The 24,172-nt window shown below is 44.9% G+C and overlaps 1 protein-coding gene across 1 annotated transcript in view; it reads left to right on the top strand.

Moving 5' to 3' along the window:
* Positions 1 to 1,210: 1,210 nt before the first annotated feature.
* AKAP12 (A-kinase anchoring protein 12) overlaps positions 1,211 to 24,172 on the top strand; it is a 261,014-nt gene continuing 238,052 nt past the window's right edge. The window contains exon 1 of the mRNA XM_075339528.1: positions 1,211 to 1,728. Within this exon, the coding sequence (XP_075195643.1) occupies positions 1,597 to 1,728 (132 nt within the window). The 5' untranslated portion in view covers positions 1,211 to 1,596. The remainder of the gene's footprint in view (positions 1,729 to 24,172) is intronic.

The raw sequence follows: 24,172 nt of genomic DNA, 5'->3' as shown, positions 1-24,172 counted from the left end.
AATGGAAATATAATTTACATGAAGCAAAGAAAGTAGAAAACTTATTTCGGTCTCTGTCGAAGCAATCCGGCATCTTTACCTTAGGTTCAAACCTGAAATTTTGATGACCTCTGACATTAGTAGCAACCAAACATGCATGCTGCTGTTGGTCCCTGATTTTGTTTCTGGAAAACAGAAGAAACTAAAAATATATGGGATATACCGAAACCCCCATATACATGGAAACCCCCCAAATTCCAAATGAAACAGAAAGGGAAGGATATTGGGAAGGGAAACTCACAAAGTGCAGGGAACAGCAGAAGAGATTATTCAGCAAGCAACTCCTTAACTGAAGATCTGGGACTCCAAACATCCATCCATCCATCCATCCATCCAGCCAGGAATGTAGCCAGCAATAAAGGCATGCGCATGGTGAGAATAAATAGCCCCTCTCAAGATGTAGCAGTAGGCAAACAAAACGAGGAAGTGAAAACACCTGAATGAAAGTTAAATAGAGAAAAAGGAAAGACAAAAGAACTATCAGCATTTGGACAGAGACAAAACGGGTTGTGGTCCAAAAGAGAACAAAACCAATCACACATCCAGAGTTTACTAAATTGAGCCCCGGAGTTCAGCCATGACAGGCACTGTCTCCAGTATCCATCAAGCAATGAAGGGCAATGACTATCAGGGAAAACTGAATAGTAACTATGGACTGCTAGTGCATCGCTATATCCTCCAATGCACTTACAATCTAAGTTGCATATGGGAAAAAATGAAAATTTTGCCACAATTGAGCAATAGTTGTAATTGCTGCAGACTACCCTATCCTGCACTGCCTATAGTTGCCTACCAAATCTAGCCCCATCTTCTACTTGTTGGTTGTAGTTTAAGAATTCTAAGTTTAACACAATAATAAGTTTGTACCATTCAATAAAGTATTTTTTCCTCAACAAATGAAAGTGCTAATAGATGAGTTGATTACACTGGGAGCTGATAATACATTATAGAAAGGACATCATTGTGTTTTTAATGTAAAAGAATCACCTAGACTGTTTTACTCGTCTCTCTCCATTATGCTTCCTCTGTGGTCCTGCTGCTGTATATGAAGACATTCGGTCTGGGATGGTGCCAGTACTCCTCCCTCTGCCCCTGTCCCCTGTGCTTTTATTGTGACTGTTTAGATACTGCAAGGCGTGTCTCATCCCAGACTCATGTGATGGAGAAAAAGAGAGGGAGGGGAAGACTTAAGAGAGGAATAGAAGGAGAGGCTGTCATCTGAAAGAAAAAGCCCACACACCGAAGAGTGTGTAAGATAGTTGGCTAGAGACTGCTCTGGGTAGAAAGCATTTGCATTGTATAACTTGAGAGGAACGCTTTCCTGGATCTGGTTCTGGACGATCTACTTAACAATAACAGCCTGCGGACAGATCCATAGGAGTCAGTGACATCAGACACACACCTCTACTGTAGTTGGACACTGCATATTGGAAATTTATCCTCTCACATGATAAAAAGTCTCTGCACACTTCTGTACAGTAGATTTGCTCCCAGGGGAGTTTTTCTGTTATCCTAAAGAAGAATACAAATCAAAGAGCCTGGAGAAAGGATCACAACATGGGAGCTGGGACTTCTACAGAACAGGTCACTGACAAGCCCACAGAAGAGCAGATTGAGCAATGCATTGACCTGGGGCAAGAGGTGCAAGATGGTCAAGAGGTGGAAGTCAACACAGCAGGTGATGCCAAGGTAAGATACGGGATACACCCTGGTATGGTCTATTGTATATGGTCCACTGCAGTAAACTCACACAAAGCAGTAGGAGTTCACATGGTGGGTACCCAAGTACCCACCACACCTACAAATTACATTGTGTCAATGATTGCTTATTAACATACAACTATAAATATTTGTAAAGTGCTGCAGAATATGTTGGTGCAATATAAAGAAATAATCTATACCAAGTTACATTGCATTATAAAGACATAATATGTAAAATACAAAGATGTCATGGACTTAAAATGTTTTTTGGCGAATTGGACCAGACACCGGTTTAGGATAGATATAAGCATACAGCAAATGAGGGGTAGATGGGAGCTTAGTGTAGGAATGCTCCCGCACAGTCACACGGGACACAGCACAAATACTTTCCTTATCAGATGGATGGATGCTATTTGTTTGCACCCATAAAATGTACCACAGTGATGAGCGGGCAGGAAGCCGGGAACTATCCTATAAACTAAACATAACTTGAAATCAGGGTTATTTACATTGTGTACATTCCTGACATTGTATCATGGCAAAACACTGTACAGTTAATAGGGGCTGCTGTGTGGTACAGCGTGGCCGGCTTGTGCATGGGATCCTGCTGTGCCAAGGGCGCAATGATCAGATCTGCAGTCATAAAATTTGTAATCACATTAACCTAATCCACAGCCATGTGTAAGCCGGGTATTGGCATCTATTATAGAGATGAGTTGCTGGGAGTAGATGGTACTGCTGTGGGCTATGTCCGGCTACCCTGAATGCAGCTCTGGCTGTCATTGTCTACCTCCTCCAGCCACTCCTGCCTGAGCAGCCTCCACACCCTCAAGGTTAAAGCACGTGGATGTCTGATCTGCTCAATCTGGTTACATAGGATCACCATGATGGTCCCTAGCCCATATCTATCTATCTATCTATCTATCTATCTATCTATCTATCTATCTAGGAATGAAATGGAATGTTTACAAATAGAATGTTTACAAAAAGAATTTTTACAAATAGAATGTTTACAAGTAGAATGTTTTCCATTCTAAACATGTAGCAGTACTTATTATTATTATCATTATTAATAAGAAAATATTTACTTATATGGTCGGTGTCAACTATTTTATAACATTATATTTTGGAAATGAGCAAAAAGAAATCTCTTGTTTCTTAATTCCCCAGAAAGTGAATAAATTGAATTTGATTCTATGGTCTGTACTTTCCTGCTCATAGATAAAGGACAATGCAGGAGCAGCGCCTTCCCAATGCCTCCTGCTTCTTTGCTATTGTGTGGTACCCAGTCGATTCCTCTACCGCAGTGTGCACACAGAGCAAATTCATGCAAAGGATGGGAAACTGCTCAATCACGCTCCGCTCTCCTCCACACTGCAGTGATGCCGAGCTTTGGGCTATTTCTGGGTCACGTTACCATCTCCTCCTCCCTTTCCCACACCCTTCTCATAGCTGACCCCACTGTGTACATATTTGAGTGGACTGAAAGTGATTTTCCATTTTCCTATATGGAGCATGGAGGCTAATTGGAATGCAGAGGGGAGTTTTACAAACTTGCTGCTTCTGCTCCTGAAGGAATTGCTTGTAAAATAAGTGGGGAATCTGTAAAGTGACTGATGGACGCTGAGTTAGCATTTTGCATAGTAATGTGTGCATGTGACTGCAGGTTAATGGATAATACAGGGGTGGTAGAGACTGTGCGGACTTTAGGGCTATTTCCATCACTGTATTGATCACAATCCATTAATCCACTTCACACTGACCATTAAAAGTGCGCAGTGGAAACCTACCCAAAAATATTCCTGAATCATGCCTTTTACTGACGCTTACTGGATGAGCTTGTCTCATTACTTACATGATATATAGCATCTCGGGGCACTCACATCGGCCTGTAGATAAACATGCTATCCTCTAATTAATGGTAATAATGTCCACATTTTTATAGAAAGTAGAATATAACTCCTACAAAGTGGATCTGTCACCAAATGTTACAATAAAAATCTTAGACCCACTGAGTCCGGTATACTTACTTTGGAAATCCATGTCAGAATAGCTGCTGTATAAGCCTTATTGAACGTTATTGAATTAGTCCAGTTCCAGTTGGAGTCATGTAATGCTTGTTTTAATAATATCATTATATAGTCTTTCTGATAAGTGGATTCTCAACGTACAGTAAGTACACCAGCCTCATTGGGTCTAAAACTTACATTTAATAATGTATACATATTGTATTGCGAAATCTGGTAACAGATCTGCATAAAAGTCAAACTATTGTAGTTAAAGGAACTTTTGTAAAGGTAGCTATTAGGGATGATAAATAGGGCTGATCGAATACCTCAAATATTCCGCAACGCCTATATTCACCAAATAGGTCGCCGCTATTCAACTATTTGCGAATATTCGATGTGCAATATAATGCCGGCGTCACACGGTACGATATATCGGGCGATATGTCATTGGGGTCACGTTGTTAGTGACGCACATCCGGCATCGTTAGACATATCGTACCGTGTGACACCTAGGAACGACTGTGAACGAGCAAAAATACTCATCTTATCGTTGCTCGTTGACACGTCGTTCATTTTCAAAAAGTCGGTCCTCCTTCGGTGCTCTGGTAGTTCATCGTTCCCGTGGCAGCACATGTCGCTCCGTGTGACACCCCGGGAACGACGAACACAGTTTACCTGCGTCCCGCCGGCAATGCGGAAGGAACGAGGTGGGCGGGATGTTTACGTCCCGATCATCTCCGCCCCTCCGCTTCTATTAGCCGGCCACAGTGTGCCGTCGCTGTGACGCAGAACGTCCCTCCCCCTCCAGGAAGAGGATGTTCGCCGCCCACAACGAGGTCGTCCGGGAGGTAAGTACGTGTGACGAGGGTTCACGACTTTGTGCGCCACGGGCGACTAATTGCCCGTGATGCACAAACGACGGGGGCGGGTACGATCGCTCTTGCGATCGCACGATAGATCGTCTCGCGTGACGCCGGCATTAGTCTATGGGAAACTTGAATAGTTGCCGAATAGCAACTATTCGGGCTTCCCATAAACTTACATTGCGCATAGAATATTCGCATAGCGATGGCCTATTCGTCGGATATTCGTGAAGCCGAATATTGCCGAATATTTGTGATATTTGATCATCCTAAGTAGCTATATTAGGACAAATTCACATGTGGAGTTTTTGTGAGTATTCTCTACAATGTTCAGAGCTGATTTGTTAGCCCTTGCACTTATACAATACGTAAAAATTTCAGGTGAAAAATAATGACACCTGTAAAATTATACAGCAATGCAACATGAAGCTTCAATATACCGAAAAGACTGACGGCCCTTGTATATGTGAATCTGGTGGCTTTAGCCTAAACAACCTTAACTGACAATTATTTAATGTGTCACTGAAAAGGGAATTATGGGGTATATGGCATATCCACTATATGCACTTTAAAGTTTTGATATATTTGAATTTATACTCAGTGAGACTGACACCGATTGGGACATCCAGGTGAAAAATGAATGTGGTGCCTTCTCAGCTCTGTCCATACACTTCTATGGGAGTTATAGAAACACAGAGCAAGGCCAAAAAATTTGAGAACTATTTAGGTTTTAAAGTGAATCTGTCAAGTGCAATATGCACTATGCAATATGCAATAGGACTACGAGCAGTTCTGGGTGCATATTACTAATCCCTGCCTACCTGACTCTGCATCTAGTAGCATAGATAAAGAGATCTTTAGAAAAAGTATTTCTAAAGATCCTTTATGATGATATGCTAATGAGCGCAGGGACTAGTCATGACAGCGTTAGTCCGTTTTCTCACTCTGTCCTCTTAGCATGTTAGCACACTCACAGGGGCGTACTAACATGCTAGTCAATGCCCATTGCCCAGCGTCATCATCAGCGGTGACGCCCGTACCTGTGTCCGTTGTCGCAGCTTTAGACGCTGGCTTTAAGGTCAGTGCTCATGATCAGAAGTCACCACACTTCTGGTTATGTGCACTATGAAACTGTGTGTACACGTCCCAACTTCAGAGAGGTCTAGTGCACATGACCAAAATTGCCAGGGACTTCTGATCATGCGCACTGACTCTAACCTGGCGTTTTGAAGCGGTGACATCGGACCCAAGGTACGCTAGTCACCACCGATGACTGAGTAATGGGCATTGAATCTCATGTTAGCACGCTTCTGCTAAGAGGGCAGAATCAGTACAGGAACTAACGCCCTTGTGACTAGTCCCCACACTCATTAGCATATCATAAAGGATCTTTAGAAATACTGTGGAAGGCACTGAGCTGAAAGATGTAATTTGAGAAGGAACCCTTCAAAAATGTGACATCTGGAGCAGCTGCTCATGAGGAGTGGCCAAAATACCTGTGGACAGGTGCAGAAGTCACATTGAGAATTAGGCTATGTGCTCACGTGTGCGTATTGCATGCAGTTACGCTGCGCTCTGCACTGCAGCGTAACTGTATGCATCCTGCGTCCCCAGCACAATCTATGAAGATTGTGCATGAGAACGCAGCGATTCGGCTGCTGCCCGAAGCGTGCGTTCTAAGAAGTGATATGTCACTTCTTTCGTGCGGTTTGCATGCTGTCTATAGGGAGAGGCAGCATGCAGAGCGCACGAATTCTGCAGGCACCAGGCGCTTCAGAACAGAGCTTTTCAGCTGCGCTCTGAAGCGGACCTTTTGTGTGCGGTGCAGAGCACACACGTGCGCACATAGCCTTACAGATATTGTTTGTTTGCAGGGATTGTCTCAAAAGGTAGTGCAACAAAATATTAAAGAGAATCCCTGTCAGCACAATTTTGTAATATAAAGTGAAGCCATGGCTTTAGTGGCGGTGTAATGAATACATTGTTCTCTTTAGTGAAAAAAATCAGCTTTGTTGTTCTACTTTAATTACCATTTGAAGTTTTCTGCTAATTAGATTTTGGTGTACAGGGGTAGGACGGTACACTGGGTCTTCTGTGCACAGGGGCTGGACTGTACACTGGGTCTTCTGTGCACAGAGGCTGGGCTGTACACTGGGTCTTCTGTGCATAGGGGTGGGACTGTGCACTGGGTCTTCTCCTCCCTATCTGTGATTCCCCAGCCCCTCTGCCTGTTTGTGCACCAAAATCTAATTTTTGGAAATAGTCAAAAAGATGATTGAAGAAGAACAACACAGCAGATTTCTTCACCAAAGGTATTAATATGATCATTACAAAATCATTCTGATAGGTTTTCTTTTTTAAAAGGTACCATCATTTTTAATTAGATATATTAGACAAATGGGACAAATGAAAGACATTTCTGAATTATAATCTGCAAGGTAAAGCCACCATTAAAAAGAGATTGCCTTTATACCTCTTTAAATAGAGATGAGTGGACCTGTGGAAGTTCGTGTTTGCCAAACTTGACCCCGGACCTGGATCCCCATAAATCAATGGTGAACGTCTGTGCTGTAAAATGGTCAGAGTTAATGGACTGTTAAAGGAAGCAAAATAGAAGCAATTGCCCTGCAAACAAATGTGGAAAGCGAATTAATTTAAAAAAAAATGATGTGGGTTCCCACCTATATTTGATTACCAGTGCAGGTAAAGCAGCCAACTGTGGGATGCAACCCTTAGCTGTCTGCTTTACCTTGGCTGGTTATCAAAAATAGAGGGGTCCCCATGCCAATTTTTAAAATTATTTAAATAAATGATAAAAAAAACTGCATGGAGTCCCTTCTATTTTTAACAACCAACCAAGGAAAAGCAGACCACTGGGGGCTGGTATTATCAGGATGGGAAGGGCCATGTTTATTTGCCCCTTCCCAGCCTAAAAATAGCAGCCTACAGCCGCCCCAGAAGGGGCGCACCCATTAGATGCGACAATTCCGACGCTTTACCCAGCTCATCCCAATTACCTTGGTGCAGTGGCAATTAGGATAATACTTTTGGGGTTGATGCCAACTTTGAATTGACAGGTATCATCAAGCCCTGGGTCTAGTAATGGAGAGGAGTCTATAAGACACCCGCATTACTAACCTGGCAAATGTAGAGTTAAAAAATATACACACACGTGCACACACAGGAAAAAAATAGTTTAAGTAAATAAACACTCCCCTGCACGCTCTTGTTCATGAATATATTAATTAAAAAGAAATCCTCAAAGTTCCTATGTAATCCAATAGTGTAATGTCCCTTAACACCCTTCAAATACTGTGAAGCTTCATTCTGGGAAAGTTCTCAGAATGAGGCTCCAAAGGTCACTGCTGATTAGCGGCAGACCCAGAATTTTTCATGCTCTCAACAAACTTTATTAGCATATGAACAGCAGCTGAACATTTTTAAGAGTCTCTGTACGAGTTTGAGACCTGGACATCTGGTATCCGGTACTAACTCCCAAATTTACATTTCGGGTTCTCTCATCCCTAGTTTTAAACAAAATGGTTATAGAAATATTTTCATGACTCAATTTATTTTTAAACTAATTGATTGTTTTGGCAACTTGTGAAATGATTTTGATAAATAGGGCTGACTTAAAGAAGTTGTCCAGTTACCAAAACTGATTTTTTTTTTCTCATAAATCTTGCTAATATGTGCCTCTCCACAGATCTATCATGTTATTTTACGAATATTACCTTTTATTGTGCTCTAGCAGAACATCCTCATTTCTGGCTCCAGCTCTGATGGGGTTAATCGCTCTCTTGACTTCCTGGGTTCAGTTACTGTGAAGCCCCACAGGTGTTGTGTCGGTGCATACCTTCAGGGACTCCACGTAGCTGGTGCTGGTCACAGGTAGGGAATCTTCGGTTTTCGATCGTGACGCCACTCTCAGTATTGCGGCCAGTAGGGACCGCCACTGCAGGTTGAGGGTCGCCTGGGGCTGATGGTGTGTGCAGTTAGATGTAGGAGCCTCCTGAGAGTGAGGCAAGCCCCAGGGTCCTGTGTAGGTTTGTAGTACCACAAGTCGCAGAATGACCACACAGGCAGGATGTCTTTCAGGGTTTTTACTCACTTCAGGTGGCAGGGTGAGTAACCCGGGCGTAGCTGAGATGAACCAGGTAGGAACCAGGTATCCTTCAGGCTGACTTTATGAGGGTGACTACTGACTCGCCTTCCTTAGCCCTTGGTGGTTTGGGGTGACCCCGACTTTGAGTCCCTATGGGGGTCACCCAGGGAAGATGCTGAAGCCTCTCTCCCCTTCGTTTGCCGTGTGCTTGTTCCCCGGACCAGGCCACTCCAGCCTCTTGCCTCCTATGACCTATGGGCCCTAACTTGCGGTTACGTGGCTGCGGCTTTTGTAGTGTTGTGGTGTGGGCTTTAAGAGCCCCACACCGGCAGGTTTAGCAGAAGAAAGTTGAATCTATCCCCGCTTCGGGATCTGCCGCCCGGTTGGGCCTGGTGCTCTCTAGCAGTCTCCTTACTTCCCACTCCGTTGCACTCTCTAGCTGAAGCTGGCTTTCAGGCAGCACTCCTAGTTGACCGTTCTCCCCCGTCAATAGCCACTGCGCGGGCGCTGTTAGACAGCAACAGCCCCACAGGTCTGCTCCTCACTGAGCCCTATGGAGTTCTGCTCTAACTGACTCACTGCCCCTCCTCTCCTGTTCTTGCCTACGCCACCTAGCAACCAGACTCTCTTACCACACCCCTTGAGAGGAGATGGAGGCTCTACCCCCTCCACTATTCCAGTGAAGGTGAAGGCTTGCCCCCTCCTGGGATCCCCAGGGGTCCTCTCATGGGTACATGTGTGAGACCTGATCACTATGCGCCTGTGTTCCACACCCCAGTCAGCCATCTGGATTACCTGTATTGTACTGTCCCCAGCATGGGTGCAGTACTCAGTGGTGCCTGACCAGGTCAGGGGCGCCACATTCCCCCTTAGTTATCACCAGCACGTCCTCGGGCTGCAAGACAACATTTTAAAATGCATAAAACATTAAAACATGGTAAAACATTTTAAGATCACCAGTTATCGTACATCACCACCCTCCACCCACAAGTCCGTTAACCCACCCAAAACCCTCTCAGGAGGCAGGTCACCGGTCCTGTTGGTAACCAGGTCTGGGCCATCCGTTTCCCCAGACCTTTCCTCCAATCTTCCTCTCCCGTTGGCCGCGGCTTCAGCCACTTCTGGCAGGATGTAGAGGCGGCTTTCATGGGCTGGTGGTTTCAGGGTATACCTGGCCTGGTGGATCCGCGCCTTCAGCCTCTTCTGGCAGGATGCAGAGGCGGCCTCCACAGTTGGTGCTGACCAGGTACCCTCTTTGTGGTGGTGAGCCAAGGCCCCATAAACAGGCGTGCTCTCTGGTCGCAGGTGAGCCAAGGCCCTTTTCTACGGACGGGCCCCCCTGGTTGCAGACGAGCCAAGCCCCTAAACAGGCTGGCCCTGGTGGTGGTGCCACTGGTGTAACTATTTACACTGCGAGAGTTTGTGGCTATAGCAAGTTCATAGCCTTAAGGTTTATGGTTTTTCTCACAATAGTTTTTGTGGGCGCATTTCTTAAACGTTGCAAACAAAACTTGTCAAAACTTCAACTGGTAACTTGCTGGATTTCTTTACTTCTCTCTACTCTACTCCTCCATTTCACTAGGGCGTGGGCATGTAGGGCACCGGCACCTGTGACTTTCTTGCTCTCCGTCGTCGTCCGTGGTTGTTTCATCTGTAGGATCTTTGTCTGTGGTTGTTTCATCTGTAGGTTCTTTATCTTTCCTTTCTTGGTCTTCGTCTGTTTCTACTTCTGGTTCTTTATCTCTGTCTTTTCTTTCTTGTCTTTCTTGTCTTTCTTGTCTTTCTTGTCTGGGACATGGTGCTACGTCTAAGGCATAGTAGCCCCTTTCTCCTTGATGCAAGGTGAACTGTACTAAGTCCCCAATTTTCAAATTTCTGCCTGAATGTCCTCTGGGCAGGTGGGCTTGAACATCTCTCCGATTCACAAATATGCCCTCTTTTATTCCTTTTACTACAATGAAGCCGTATCCGCTTTTCAAGTTGAAGTCCTCTACTATTCCTCTGTAAAGGGGTCCTCTAGCCTGGGCTTTGGACCTTCTTAGGCACCTTTTCTCCTCCAGGTCTCTGGCTGTGACCTCTCTCTGCTCTGGAGACTGTGGTGTTGGAGGATACTTTGTTCTGCTGCGCCGTGTCTTGCGGGCTGGGTTCATGCCTGCGGGCTCCCAGGTGAGGTCTTTGGGTTGATCTTCATCTGCTGACGGTGTCAAGTCTTCCTCCTCCCAGCGAGAATAGGGCAGCATCTCTGGCTCTGGGTATGGGTCCACTGCTGGTGGCTCCGGAGTCAGCTCCTCAGCTTCCTGGCCTCCTCTCCCCCTTAGTTCTTCTTGGCACTCCTTTGGTGGCAGTGCTGGGGATGGGCTTTCTTCAGCTGGTCTGGGCGGTGGACTCTCTGGCGCGGCTGCAGGGGTTGCCGGAATCTCCTTGGGGGTATGCGGGGGGAGCAGATACCGATCCACCATCTCCTGTGGGAACTGGGCCTCTAGGTCAGCCTTCAGCTTCCAGTATTCAGGGTCCTCTCCTATCAGGGTCTTCCTAGCAGGGACCTCTCTGGACTGGGGAGCGGTGTCTGCTCTGGCCTTGCAGGCCGGGGAAAATAGTGATGCAATCTCTTCTTGGCGGGCCGCGCCCTGTATGGCGGCGGCCTGGTCTTGGCGGGCCGCGCCTTGTATGGCAGCGGCCTGGTCTTGGCGGGCCGCGTCTTGTATGGCGGCGGCCTGGTCTTGGCGGGCCGGGCCTGGCATGGCGGCGGCCTGGTCTTGGCGGGCCGCGCCCTGTATGGCGGCGGCCTGAATTGGCGTTTCTGTCGCGGCCGGTTCCTGGCGGGCCGGACTGGACACTGCAGCCGCGGTCTCACTTGGCGTCGCAGCCTCGATGGGGTCCGTGCAGGCTGAGTCGGGCGTCGCTGCAGTGATCGGAGCTTGGCGGGCCGCACCCGGCGGGGCTGCGGCCTGGTTCAGCATATCACTTGCGGCGCGGACGAGCGTCGCTGCTGCGTTGGGGTCTTGGCGGACCGGGTTCAGCAGGGTGGCAGCCTGGGTCAGCGTCACACCTGCAGCACGGATGAGCACTGCCGTGGTGGTCGGAGCCCTGCGGGACAGGCGGGGCATCGCTGCAGCGGCCTGGGCTTGGCGGGCCGCACCTAGCGTGGCTGCGGCCTCACTCAGCATCGCCGCACCGGGCGCCTCCTCTGGGACCGCGGTCGTAGCAGCTAGGGTCGGGGCTCTTGTTCTAGCCGGGGCAACACCGGACTCACCCATCGGGGTCTGAATCGTCGTCGTCGCTCGATCCGGCAGGCTCCGCGCGGCTCTCTCCTCATAGATCCGGACCGCTGCAGCCTTCTCTAGAAGCTCCTTGCGTTCCTCATAGAGCCGTCGCATAATTCTGGCCTCCAGCTGATCACAGAAGAGGGCAAGCTCCCGGCACCACCAGGCAGCAGAGCCTGGTTCTGGGTATCCGCGTCTGGACTCCATTTTCTCTAGCAAGCTGCTGGCTTCTCTTCTGCTCCGCCGTTTCTGGACGCTTCCGCTCTCATAGCCGGCAAGGTCAGAACTCTGCAGGGGATCTCTGGGTAGCCACACCTCTTCGTGGGCGGTAACTTCTTCCAGCGCGGGCTGCTGTTGTTTTTCAGCGCGCTTTTCATGGTGGCAATATGGCGGCGCTTCCAATTTTTCAAGCGGACCGCCCAGGCACATGGTCACCTGTCTGAACAGGTCTAGTCCTTATCCTGTTCGTGACGCCAGATGTGAAGCCCCACAGGTGTTGTGTCGGTGCATACCTTCAGGGACTCCACGTAGCTGGTGCTGGTCACAGGTAGGGAATCTTCGGTTTTCGATCGTGACGCCACTCTCAGTATTGCGGCCAGTAGGGACCGCCACTGCAGGTTGAGGGTCGCCTGGGGCTGATGGTGTGTGCAGTTAGATGTAGGAGCCTCCTGAGAGTGAGGCAAGCCCCAGGGCCCTGTGTAGGTTTGTAGTACCACAAGTCGCAGAATGACCACACAGGCAGGATGTCTTTCAGGGTTTTTACTCACTTCAGGTGGCAGGGTGAGTAACCCGGGCGTAGCTGAGATGAACCAGGTAGGAACCAGGTATCCTTCAGGCTGACTTTATGAGGGTGACTACTGACTCGCCTTCCTTAGCCCTTGGTGGTTTGGGGTGACCCCGACTTTGAGTCCCTATGGGGGTCACCCAGGGAAGATGCTGAAGCCTCTCTCCCCTTCGTTTGCCGTGTGCTTGTTCCCCGGACCAGGCCACTCCAGCCTCTTGCCTCCTATGACCTATGGGCCCTAACTTGCGGTTACGTGGCTGCGGCTTTTGTAGTGTTGTGGTGTGGGCTTTAAGAGCCCCACACCGGCAGGTTTAGCAGAAGAAAGTTGAATCTATCCCCGCTTCGGGATCTGCCGCCCGGTTGGGCCTGGTGCTCTCTAGCAGTCTCCTTACTTCCCACTCCGTTGCACTCTCTAGCTGAAGCTGGCTTTCAGGCAGCACTCCTAGTTGACCGTTCTCCCCCGTCAATAGCCACTGCGCGGGCGCTGTTAGACAGCAACAGCCCCACAGGTCTGCTCCTCACTGAGCCCTATGGAGTTCTGCTCTAACTGACTCACTGCCCCTCCTCTCCTGTTCTTGCCTACGCCACCTAGCAACCAGACTCTCTTACCACACCCCTTGAGAGGAGATGGAGGCTCTACCCCCTCCACTATTCCAGTGAAGGTGAAGGCTTGCCCCCTCCTGGGATCCCCAGGGGTCCTCTCATGGGTACATGTGTGAGACCTGATCACTATGCGCCTGTGTTCCACACCCCAGTCAGCCATCTGGATTACCTGTATTGTACTGTCCCCAGCATGGGTGCAGTACTCAGTGGTGCCTGACCAGGTCAGGGGCGCCACATTACTACAACCTCCATAATCCTTTGCAGTAACTAGCAATCTATCTCACACCCACTCTAACTGTTCCCTCCCCTCAGATCTCCACCAAAACAGTTCCCTCCCCTCCTTCCTGTGTGTGCATTGCCTAATCATGGTAATAGAGCTTTTATCATTTGGTCACCTGCACAACAAGTCCCAGAGTGGAGCAAGATAGTGACATATAGCACACTATGTGTAAGAGCAGAGCATGTCACTGTCTCCACTCTGGGACCTCTGCTGCTGGTAGGATTATATGATCACACTGCCGACACCGCAGGCTCTCCTGACAGCTGAGCACAGCGGGCGGGTGGATAGTGTGATCATTCACTTGCGTGGCAGGGGGGATTTCAGCTGAAGAATCCCCCCCTGTACGCCACACTGGAGCCCGCACCTCCCACAACTGACCGATGGTAAGCGGAGCCGCTCTGCATTCACCGCTCCACACTAAAGCTCTCTGGATCCTCCCCTCGATGCTGGGCTGTGATGTGCGGTAGTCACCGCCCACAGCCCAGTCAATCAGTGTGAGTGGTGCCAGCCTCCTCTGACGTAAGCGTCAAGTTTGAGAGCCCGGAACTTCGTCGGGACATCAGAGGATGGTGGCGGCCACAGCTCCAGGGGTCATGTGACAGGCACTGAGCGTGCAGGATAGCGCCGCTCAGTGCCAGAACTGGAAATAGAGACCAATTAAAAAAACTCCCAAAATGGTAAGTTACATCCATAGACAAAATAAAAAAAATGGGTGAACCACCCCTTTAATATTTGGAGAACAGCAGATACTTAGACATTGTAGCAAGTATCTTTCTGAACAGAAAGTCGTGACATTTGTGTGGAATGTCCCATTTCACTATTGTCCTAGAAGCTTAGGTTCATATTTAGCTGAAATCACATCCTGTTTTCTACTGTAATCATTTATATAACATCTAAAAAAGGAGCAAGATGGAAGGCAGTGTAGCTTTCATAGAGGGATTTGCAATCTTTACAAAGTTTGCCTACCACATCTGCACCTGGAGTCTGTAAAACAAACAAGAGATTTTTGCATCTCAGCTGCCTGGTATCTGAATAGAGGAAAAGGATGAATAGAACATGTTGAAGATAGATTTAAAAGGGTTGTCCAGTCTAACTCCATACATCTGCAGTCACTCTATGTTTCAGATCCTGTAACGGTGATCATGTGGCCAAGAGTATTTATATGCACACTCCAGGCTACATTCCGACTAGAGGGGTGCAGCCTCACTCAGTATACTTGCATTGAGTGATGTTGCTCCCATCTAGTAAGAGTCTGACCGGGATGATGCATACCACATAATCAAGGCCTCGTTACCAGATCTGAAACCAGTGAATCCTCACAATGCACAGTGCATATGATGTGAGGATTCATAAGTATGCTGATGTCATACCCATGTGACCAGAAGAGGTGGGGCCTCAGCCAAGAGAAAAATAATGTTGCTTCCTGGTATCAGCCTAATTGGCTGAGGCCCCGCCTCTTCTGGTCAGATGGGTATGACCTCAGCACAGGTCCTTCTAGTCACTTAGTAAAACGACTCTATAATACAATTAGTATAAAAAACAGGGTCAGGACGAAATGGCAGGGGGCGGGAATCACTATGAATACCCACCCCAGCTATTAGCTGATCAGCAGCTGCTGCCACTCAAAAAGCTGCTCATTTTACAAACTTTACTTACTTGTGTTTCAAAACCTATACATCCTAGCTAACAACTAAAGGTATGTATAGAATCAGCCTGATAGTGCCAGTATAGCACTGGCTTTAGCTTATAAGGAAAAATCCTGGTGATTGGTTCTCTTTATCGTATAAACTAAATTTGCATTATAGTTCATAACATAACTATATGAGCAGTAATAATAAATATATAAACATATTATTATAATAATAATAATAATAATAAAAAGAAAACAGTTTCAGATTTGCCATAGATAAGACATTCATGTGACTAGTGGAGAAGCCATCGTTTCATTAGATCTTTACATACTGCTTTGGTTTGTGCATTCATCAAATTAAAAGAGTGAAAGTCCATACATTTTTTGTTGTTTTTTTTTTACATAAAAATATCATTTTAATTCTTGTCACTCCACAAAGTAATAAAGTCAAGAAAATGTTAATCTAGTACCTTCATTGAATCTTGATGGTAGCGTCAAGATTTTAATGCCAACGGTTACATCTAATATGGTACAGATGCTCATGTCATTATAGTTACCCACATTCCCATATACAGTACGTTTTCTGAACACTACCATCTTCATTTACTTATAGACCTCAGTTTACCGTAATGGAAACCCAATGATACAATCCAAAAACTCATCAATGTACAATAGTTGAAGAACAGTAAGCCGTCAATCATGATCCATGATAAAAGAAAATTTGTCTATATATCAGACTGACGGAACAATAGTTACTTCTGATCATAAATTACCGTAAGATATGATGGCAAAATAATAAAAGAAAATATGGAAAATAGATGGGACATTATCTGGACTTGTGTTCTATACACAAGGCTTGGAGAACAATTTGACAAATTTGGTGCATATATTTGGTTGCATTAGTACTATAAATTGAAATTAAATTTGCATTATACTTTGGGCAATTTCTGGAATAAGTATTTGTTAATCGGTTGGTTGGAGGGTCGCCCTCTTTCTATAATTCCCTACTATTTTCCCCATCTGTGTAGTATTTTGATAGAAAATATGATCCTGGCAAGAATGATACAGTGATTTGTCCAGTCCATGGCCAGTGGGATCAGAACATGGCACCCAGATTTCTTTCAATCCAACTGTCATACACCACCCTCTATGGCGCTGCAACAGGACGTAACACAATGGATAGCTTTTGGTTGTAAGTTTCTTTTCAATAAATCACATTCAAAGAGTTTTCTTTATTTTTAGGACTCTGAAAATTGTAGATTCACATTGAAGGCATCAAAACTATGAATCAACACATGTGGAATGAAATACTTAACAAAAAAGTGCGAAACAACTGAAAATATGTCTTATATTCTAGGTTCTTCAAAGTAGCCACCTTTTACTTTGATTACTGCTTTGCACACTCTTGTCATTCTCTTGATGAGCTTCAAGAGGTAGTCACCAGAAATGGTTTTCACTTCACAGGTGTGCCCTGTCAGGTTTAATAAGTGGGATTTCTTGCCTTATAAATGGGGTTGGGACCATCAGTTGTGTTGTGCAGAAGTCTGGTGGATACATAGCTGATAGTCCTACTGAATAGACTGTTAGAATTTGTATTATGGCAAGAAAAAAGCAGCTAAGTAAAGAAAAATGAGTGGCCATCATTACTTTAAGAAATGAAGGTCAGTCAGTCCGAAAAATTGGGAAAACTTTGAAAGTGTCCCCAAGTGCAGTGGCAAAAACCATCAAATGCTACAAAGAAACTGACTCACATGAGGACCACCCCAGGAAAGGAAGACCAAGAGTCACCTCTGCTGCGGAGGATACATTTATCCGAGTCACCAGCCTCAGAAATCGCAGGTTAATAGCAGCTCAGATTTGAGACCAGGTCAATGCCACACAGCGTTCTAGTAGCAGACACATCTCTAGAACAACTGTTAAGAGGAGACTTTGTGCAGCAGGCCTTCATGGTAAAATAGCTGCTAGGAAACCACTGCTAAGGACAGGCAACAAGCAGAAGAGACTTGTTTGGGCTAAAGAACACAAGTAATGGACATTAGACCAGTAGAAATCTGTGCTTTGGTCTGATGAGTCCAAATTTGAGATCTTTGGATCCAACCACCATGTCTTTGTGCGACGCAGAAAAGGTGAACGAATGGACTCTACATGCCTGGTTCCCACCGTGAAGCATGGAGGAGGACGTGTGATGGTGTGGGGGTGCTTTGCTGGTGACACTGTTGGGGATTTATTCAAAATTGAAGGCATACTGAACCAGCATGGCTACCACAGCATCTTGCAGAGGAATGCTATTCCATTCGGTTTGCGTTTAGTTGGACCATCATTTATTTTTCAACAGGACAATGACCCCAAACACACCTCCAGGCTGTGTAAGGGCTATTTGACTAAGAAGGAGAGTGATGGGGTGCTACGCTAGATGACTTGGCCTCCACAGTCACCAGACCTGAACCCAATTGAGATGGTTTGGGGTGAGCTGGACCGCAAAGTGAAGGCAAAAGGGCCAACAAGTGCTAAGCATGTCTGGGAACTTCTTCAAGATTGTTGGAAGACCATTTCCAGTAACTACCTCTTGAAGCTCATCAAGAGAATGTCAAGAGTGTGCAAAGCAGTAATCAAAGCAAAATGTGGCTACTTTGAAGAACCTAGAATATAAGACATATTTTCAGTTGTTTCACACTTTTTTGTTAAGTATTTCACTCCACATGTGTTAATTCATAGTTTTGATGCCTTCAATGTGAATCTACAATTTTCAGAGACATGAAAATAAAGAAAACTCTTTGAATGAGAAGGTGTGTCCAAACTTTTGGTCTGTACTGTATATAGCAACATCAAATCCCATAGTGCTTTGCAGACATCACTGTCCCCATCGGAGCTCACAATCTCAATTTCCGATCAGTGTGGGAGGAAATCCATGCCATCTCCTTGTCCTGGGTGGGATTTGAAACCAGAATCCCAGTTTGCATGTGCAACATACTAAGCCCCCATACTGCCCGACTGATTGTTTGCAGTCAAGTGATTCATGTACAAGGGGTGCTGGTGCAATGAGTGATTTCTAATGGGTATTTTTTATTTTCTAACGTTTGATACTGTTAGGTTACGTTACCCAAGTCACAGACAGACAACCCTTTCAATAAAACATGAAAAGCTGAGAAGTTTTCAATATTTTTATTCCTATAATGTTACATTTTTTAGCCTCTGATAGTAGCAGTGACTGATGCACTTTATTGGGTTGATTTGGGACTTAGTATTATGGTGCCAATTTCTATACATTACGCTTCTAGTTTTATTTTTTTATATCAAAATATGTCTGGCTACCACTATTGACTACTCTCATTATGCTTTAAATTGTTAAACTATTAACCAAGGGCCTATAAACTGTATCCTTTGAACTGGGCCTGCATTGTTGTTAGCGTATGTCTGGCTTTTACCTTCGACGTGACCATGTGTGGATTACTTTCAGAGCCTTTTCAGTGTTGTATCATGATTTTTGTCTATCTTTGTATTATATAATTTGCAATGATCATTCAATTTCACTTCCAGGCTTCTTTATTACCTTGTTCATAAATTAGTTGTCATTTATTCCAACTGATCCTAAAATCTTATTATTTCTATACTCGGCTATGTTCATAGTATGTTAGGTATGAAAGTTTAGCCTATTGGGAATGTTTCTTGCGTACACACTGAATGTATCCATAAACCACTCAAGACTTAACCAATGCTAAAAAATGTATTCTTTTGACATTTATCAGAAATGTACATATTAGTATAAATCCTCTTTTGCATTAAACCGGCTGTGCTTTCCTGTGCTTTTTTTTTTTTAAAATAAGCCCTAGCAGGAATTTTCAGCCTTTTTGGATAAGTCTTACTCCAAAAATAAGCCCTAGTTGCGGTTATTAGTTGGCCACCAGATTATTGAAAAAAATTTATGTTGTACAGTATAGATATTGTAACAAAGGAGTCCACAACGACATATGGAGCTGAAGTGTATACAGTTGTCCAGGTCATGGGACACCTTTGTCACATACATAGTGATTTTTTGGCGGGTATGCGCTGAAAGTAACATTATAACCTAAAGTGAAGTTTGAAGTTTGAGGCAGTGTTATATTATTTATGTTAAATTCACCACTCTGAGTCTTAACCAATAGTTTTGGTCTCTACTTAGAGTATTTCTATTTTGGTTGTCTAATATGGTCAGTTTTCTGCAGAAATAAACCCATACTTACCATACTTTTTGAGTATTGTTTTTTTATTTGTTCTGTTGATTTCTTAATTTGCAACTATAAAAGTAGTCCTGAATTAGCAAAAAAACCCCATTAAATCCAAAATCTACAAGTTAAAAGGAGGCGATCAGCCCCAAAATGCATTTTAAATGTGTTATACAGTGATGTTGGGGACTTAGCCCCTATAATCACCGTACTGTACCTGTTGCTCTTACAGTGCCTGAGAAAATATCTTTTAATTCACATGCAAATGAGAATGCTAAGGTGCACTGTTGGTGTGACTTAAGCTGGGGTCACACATAGCGATGCAGCAGCGATCATGACGGGTGACCTGACCTTATCAGGATCGCTTCTGCGTCGTTACATGGTCGCTGGTGAGCTGTCAAACAGGCAGATCTCACCAGCGACCAGTGACCAGCCCCCAGCCAGCAGCGACGCGTGGAAGCGATGCTGCGCTTAGTAACTAAGGTAAATATCGGGTAACCAAGGAAAGCACTTCTCTTGGTTACCCGATATTTACCTTAGTTACTAGCGTCCGCCGCTCTCACACTGCCAGTGCCGTCTCCCAGTTCCCTGCACTCCTAGCCAGAGTACACATTGGGTTAATTACCCAATGTGTACTCCAGCTACGTGTGCAGGGAGCCGGCACTGGCAGCGTGAGAGCACACCGCTTAGCGCTGGCTCCCTGCACCTCTAGCCAGAGTACACATCGGGTTAATTACCGGATGTGTACTCTGGCTACGAGTGCAGGGAGCCGGCACTGGCAACGTGAGAGCGGCGGACGCTAGTAACTAAGGTAAATATCGGGTAACCACCTTGGTTACCCGATGTTTACCTTGGTTACAGCTTACCGCAGGCTGCCAGACGCCGGCTCCCTTCTCCCTGCACATTCAGATTGTTGCTCTCTCGCTATCACACACAGCGATGTGTGCTTCACAGTGGGAGAGCAACGTCCAAAAAATGAAGCAGGACATTCAGCAACGACCGGCGACCTCACAGCAGGGGCCAGGTCATTGCTGGATGTCACACACAGCGACAGCGACGGGACGTCGCTGCTACGTCACAGAAAATGGTGACTTAGCAGTGACGTCGTTGTTGCCGTCGCTGTGTATGACACCACCTTTAGAGTTTGGTGCACTATTATGGCTCCTCATTTGCATATTCTGGTCCTTCCTTCACTTCTGATTGACAGTTCTTGCTTTTCCGAGTGAGCACTGTCTGAATGTTGGCCGTGTGCAGCTACAGCTCCTCCCTGTCTCTTTTTTTCTGATGCTGCTCAATACGCTAATACACCTGGAAGTTCAGCATAAAATAAAGGAAACAGAGAGGAGAACACATGTGAGTAACATTCAGACATTGCTCTCTCTGAGAAACGAGCATTGTCAATCAGAAGCAAAGTAAGTGCTCTGTGAGCAAAATACACTCCTTCTATGCATTGGGACTCCAAATTAGTGAGATTTGTTCACGGAGCGCTCAGGAAATCGTTAAAGTACACACACTTTGTGGTGTACTGAAAGTTGCTGATTCATTACATCACGTGATCAGTTTATAAAGTATCCCAAACAAAGAAATAACTCCTCAGAACTATACACCAATAAGAGCCGCAGCGTTGTGTATAGAACTGTGAAACTTCCCTGCGCATTAGTGTTTGATGAGCCCTATGACATCATTCAGGTATAAGACAAGATGCTTTCGATAAGAACAAATTGGATTGTATTCTCTCACAACTCCAATATGCAAATGGAGGGCATAATGGTGCACCAAACTCTTGGCCATGCTTTGGGTGCACCGAAACTCTTGGCCATGCTAAGGGTGTACCGAAACCTACTTATTAGTATATAAATTAAAATGTATTTTCTCAGGCAATATACCAGTCACAGGTATCACAGGTTCAATACCAGTATGGTTGTAATAGGGGTTACAACACTGTATAATACATTTAAAATGCATTTTCATGGTGGACTCCCTTTAAGAAAGCACTCTGTTAGTAATGGTTTTGCAGGTGACGGAGAAGACCGGCCTTTATCCAGGTAAGGCTTAATAAAATATCTGCTATTATGTGAAAACCATAGAATGGACCACCTGAGAAGTGTGGACTTCTTCAATTCTTTACATTTCATTGCGACCACTGTACTGTTTTATACATTCCCTATTTTTTTCCTTTACACTGACAATTTTTGTTTATGGACTACTGGAATTTCTTCTGTCACTTTTGTGACTGAGTGACAAAAAGCAGCTCATTGTAGCGTAAAAAAAGCTACCAATACCGTGCAACTTTCTTCCATAAAGTGCAACATTTTTTTATTTTTGGCAAAGAGCTATGCTCAACACATTCCTGGCTTAAACATATGCAAGTCATATTTCAGTTGGTTGCATTTGTGGAATACATTTATTTGCAGACAACAGAAATCTCTGTCTCTTGACAGCTATTACAGCTGCTGCTCTTCTTGCCCTTCTTAAGACTTTGTAACCTCTACAAACACACATAAAAGATTAACTATGGAAACTGAGCTTCCTGTTGCAAATTATTGTGGATTTGAAACATAAGAGACTGTAAGTACAGAAAACAATTTCAGTGATTCACAGGAAGTTTCTAGTTAGAAACTGAAAATGGCTTTTTTATATTATATTTATTAGGAAAAAAAAAAAATAAACATTGTTAGTAACACAAAAACTATATATAATCAGTGGCACAACAAACGCAGTTGCAGAGGATGCTAAAGCCAGTGGCTATTTCAGCTATATGTGCGTCCAAGGACGCAAATTTAGCGGAAATTGATTGCAGCGCAGAGACCTATTGGGTCTCTGCACTGCAATATACGCCACCGGCAAATGATTTTGGCGTGCATATCACGGATAACGCAGGGCAGTGACGTCATGATTTGGAACACTACAAAGGCCAATACATCTGACGAACATGTAGGTAGGGTACCAGGTCCAAATTTATCATCGGGGCTAATTGGACTCTAGTAATGCCACTGTATATAATGTAATAAATTTAAATATAATAAGTAGAGTTGAGGTAATAAATCCTACTTGAATTTTATAAAAATCAGCATTTGTCAATATGCAGATTTTATGTAGTTTGCATCCACACAGGTTCAACATATTATGGCTGCTGGCTGCCATTTTCTGAACCATAATGGCCCGTCAAAAGATTGAAATGTCCCCCCCAAATTAAAGACTTATCTCCTCTTCTTACCACCACCCACCCTGTCCATGCTGCATCTTCTGATCTCACACACTTACAATGAAGTCTTTGGGTATCTCCCATTGTACCGTGAGGATTCTGTGCATGCACATGGACAGTCATTGCACACATCATGATGTTGATGACTTCCTGTATGACCAAGCAGTACCCTCTCGTAGACCATGAAGTCCGGCAGAGTGTGAGATGCCTAATGGCTGATGCCATCGAGAGTGGTATTGAATCTGATGGTGCATCAAGGAATGGACAAGTGGTGGTAAGTAGCAAAGGGGTCAGAGAGGTGGGCAGAGGTTAAGTATACCTCTTTTTTAATAATTTTTCACATATTACAATTATTATGCTTTGGGGTGATATCACGTGATCCCTATGACCAAGCAACGGCCTCTTCCCTCTCCCCTTTCAGATACATCAGGAGGAAGCAAGAGAGCATCCTCTCCTCTGTCTTCCTCCGGATGTCAATGTCACATGAGCCCATGAGAGCCAGTGCCGAAACCACTGGAACAGCGGCCAAGACCAGAAGTGAGTATGGATGATATTACTTTACTTGGGTGAAACATACTGGTTGAGAAGGGTTTGACCAAGAATTAGACAACCTCCTTTAATGCCCCAAACCCTGAGCAATGCTGAAACGTGTATTTGTTTTGGTCAGTAATTCAGATAATTCCTGTTAAATAGATTGTTTTGAGTGTAACATATTTAAATAGACCACCAAAGACGAGACTTCATTATCACTGGTCATTTCTTGATAGAAAGTTATTTACGCCGCTCATGTTTTGCACGTAGGACACAGTGTATGAAGCTGTTCTGACTTTCATTATCTCCTGTAATAAACCGTACTTTCAGATTTGGAAGGTGGCTATAATTTGTTAACATTACTCTTGTATCCTTTGCTGGAATACTTTGAGGCTCTGGGAAGCTTCAAATACTTATATGACGCATTCCCTAACAGCATGTGGTCAGATTGTTCCACAACCACAGTATTTATTATCTCAGGATCACAAGTGGTTTAATCTGCCTGGGCTGATATGCTCGTTTGACCTTATTTATATATATTGTAACAGGCTGTCGGAATGATACTAGGCATCTCTGTGTGGTCATTCACAAAGAAAGAGAGGTTCCCATTGTACCATACCCAACGTGAAGGGGCTTTACGGGAGGCGATGTTCCCCCAACCAATTACTTGTATGAAGTTTGTTCCTGATTGTTGCACAGTGTAAACATGCCCAATGATCAAATAAAAAAAAAATATTAAAAAACTTTATCTGTTACTTACTGTGTCTTTTATGCCTTCATAAAAAAATATTGCATGCTGGCAACACATCATAAAAACAGGGCATGTGCTGCACATACTGATAGGGGGGGGCAAATCATAGCAAAATAATGTATGATAATCAGAACATGTGGATACACTTGAACCAACGTCAATGGACTTGCTATATTGTTGATTGCACTATGTTAGGATACACTGTG

This window comes from Anomaloglossus baeobatrachus, chromosome 3, assembly GCF_048569485.1.
Source record: "Anomaloglossus baeobatrachus isolate aAnoBae1 chromosome 3, aAnoBae1.hap1, whole genome shotgun sequence".
Classification (NCBI taxonomy): domain Eukaryota; kingdom Metazoa; phylum Chordata; class Amphibia; order Anura; family Aromobatidae; genus Anomaloglossus; species Anomaloglossus baeobatrachus.
Note: the sequence above shows the minus strand (reverse complement) of the source record. Positions and strands in the feature narration are given on the sequence as shown.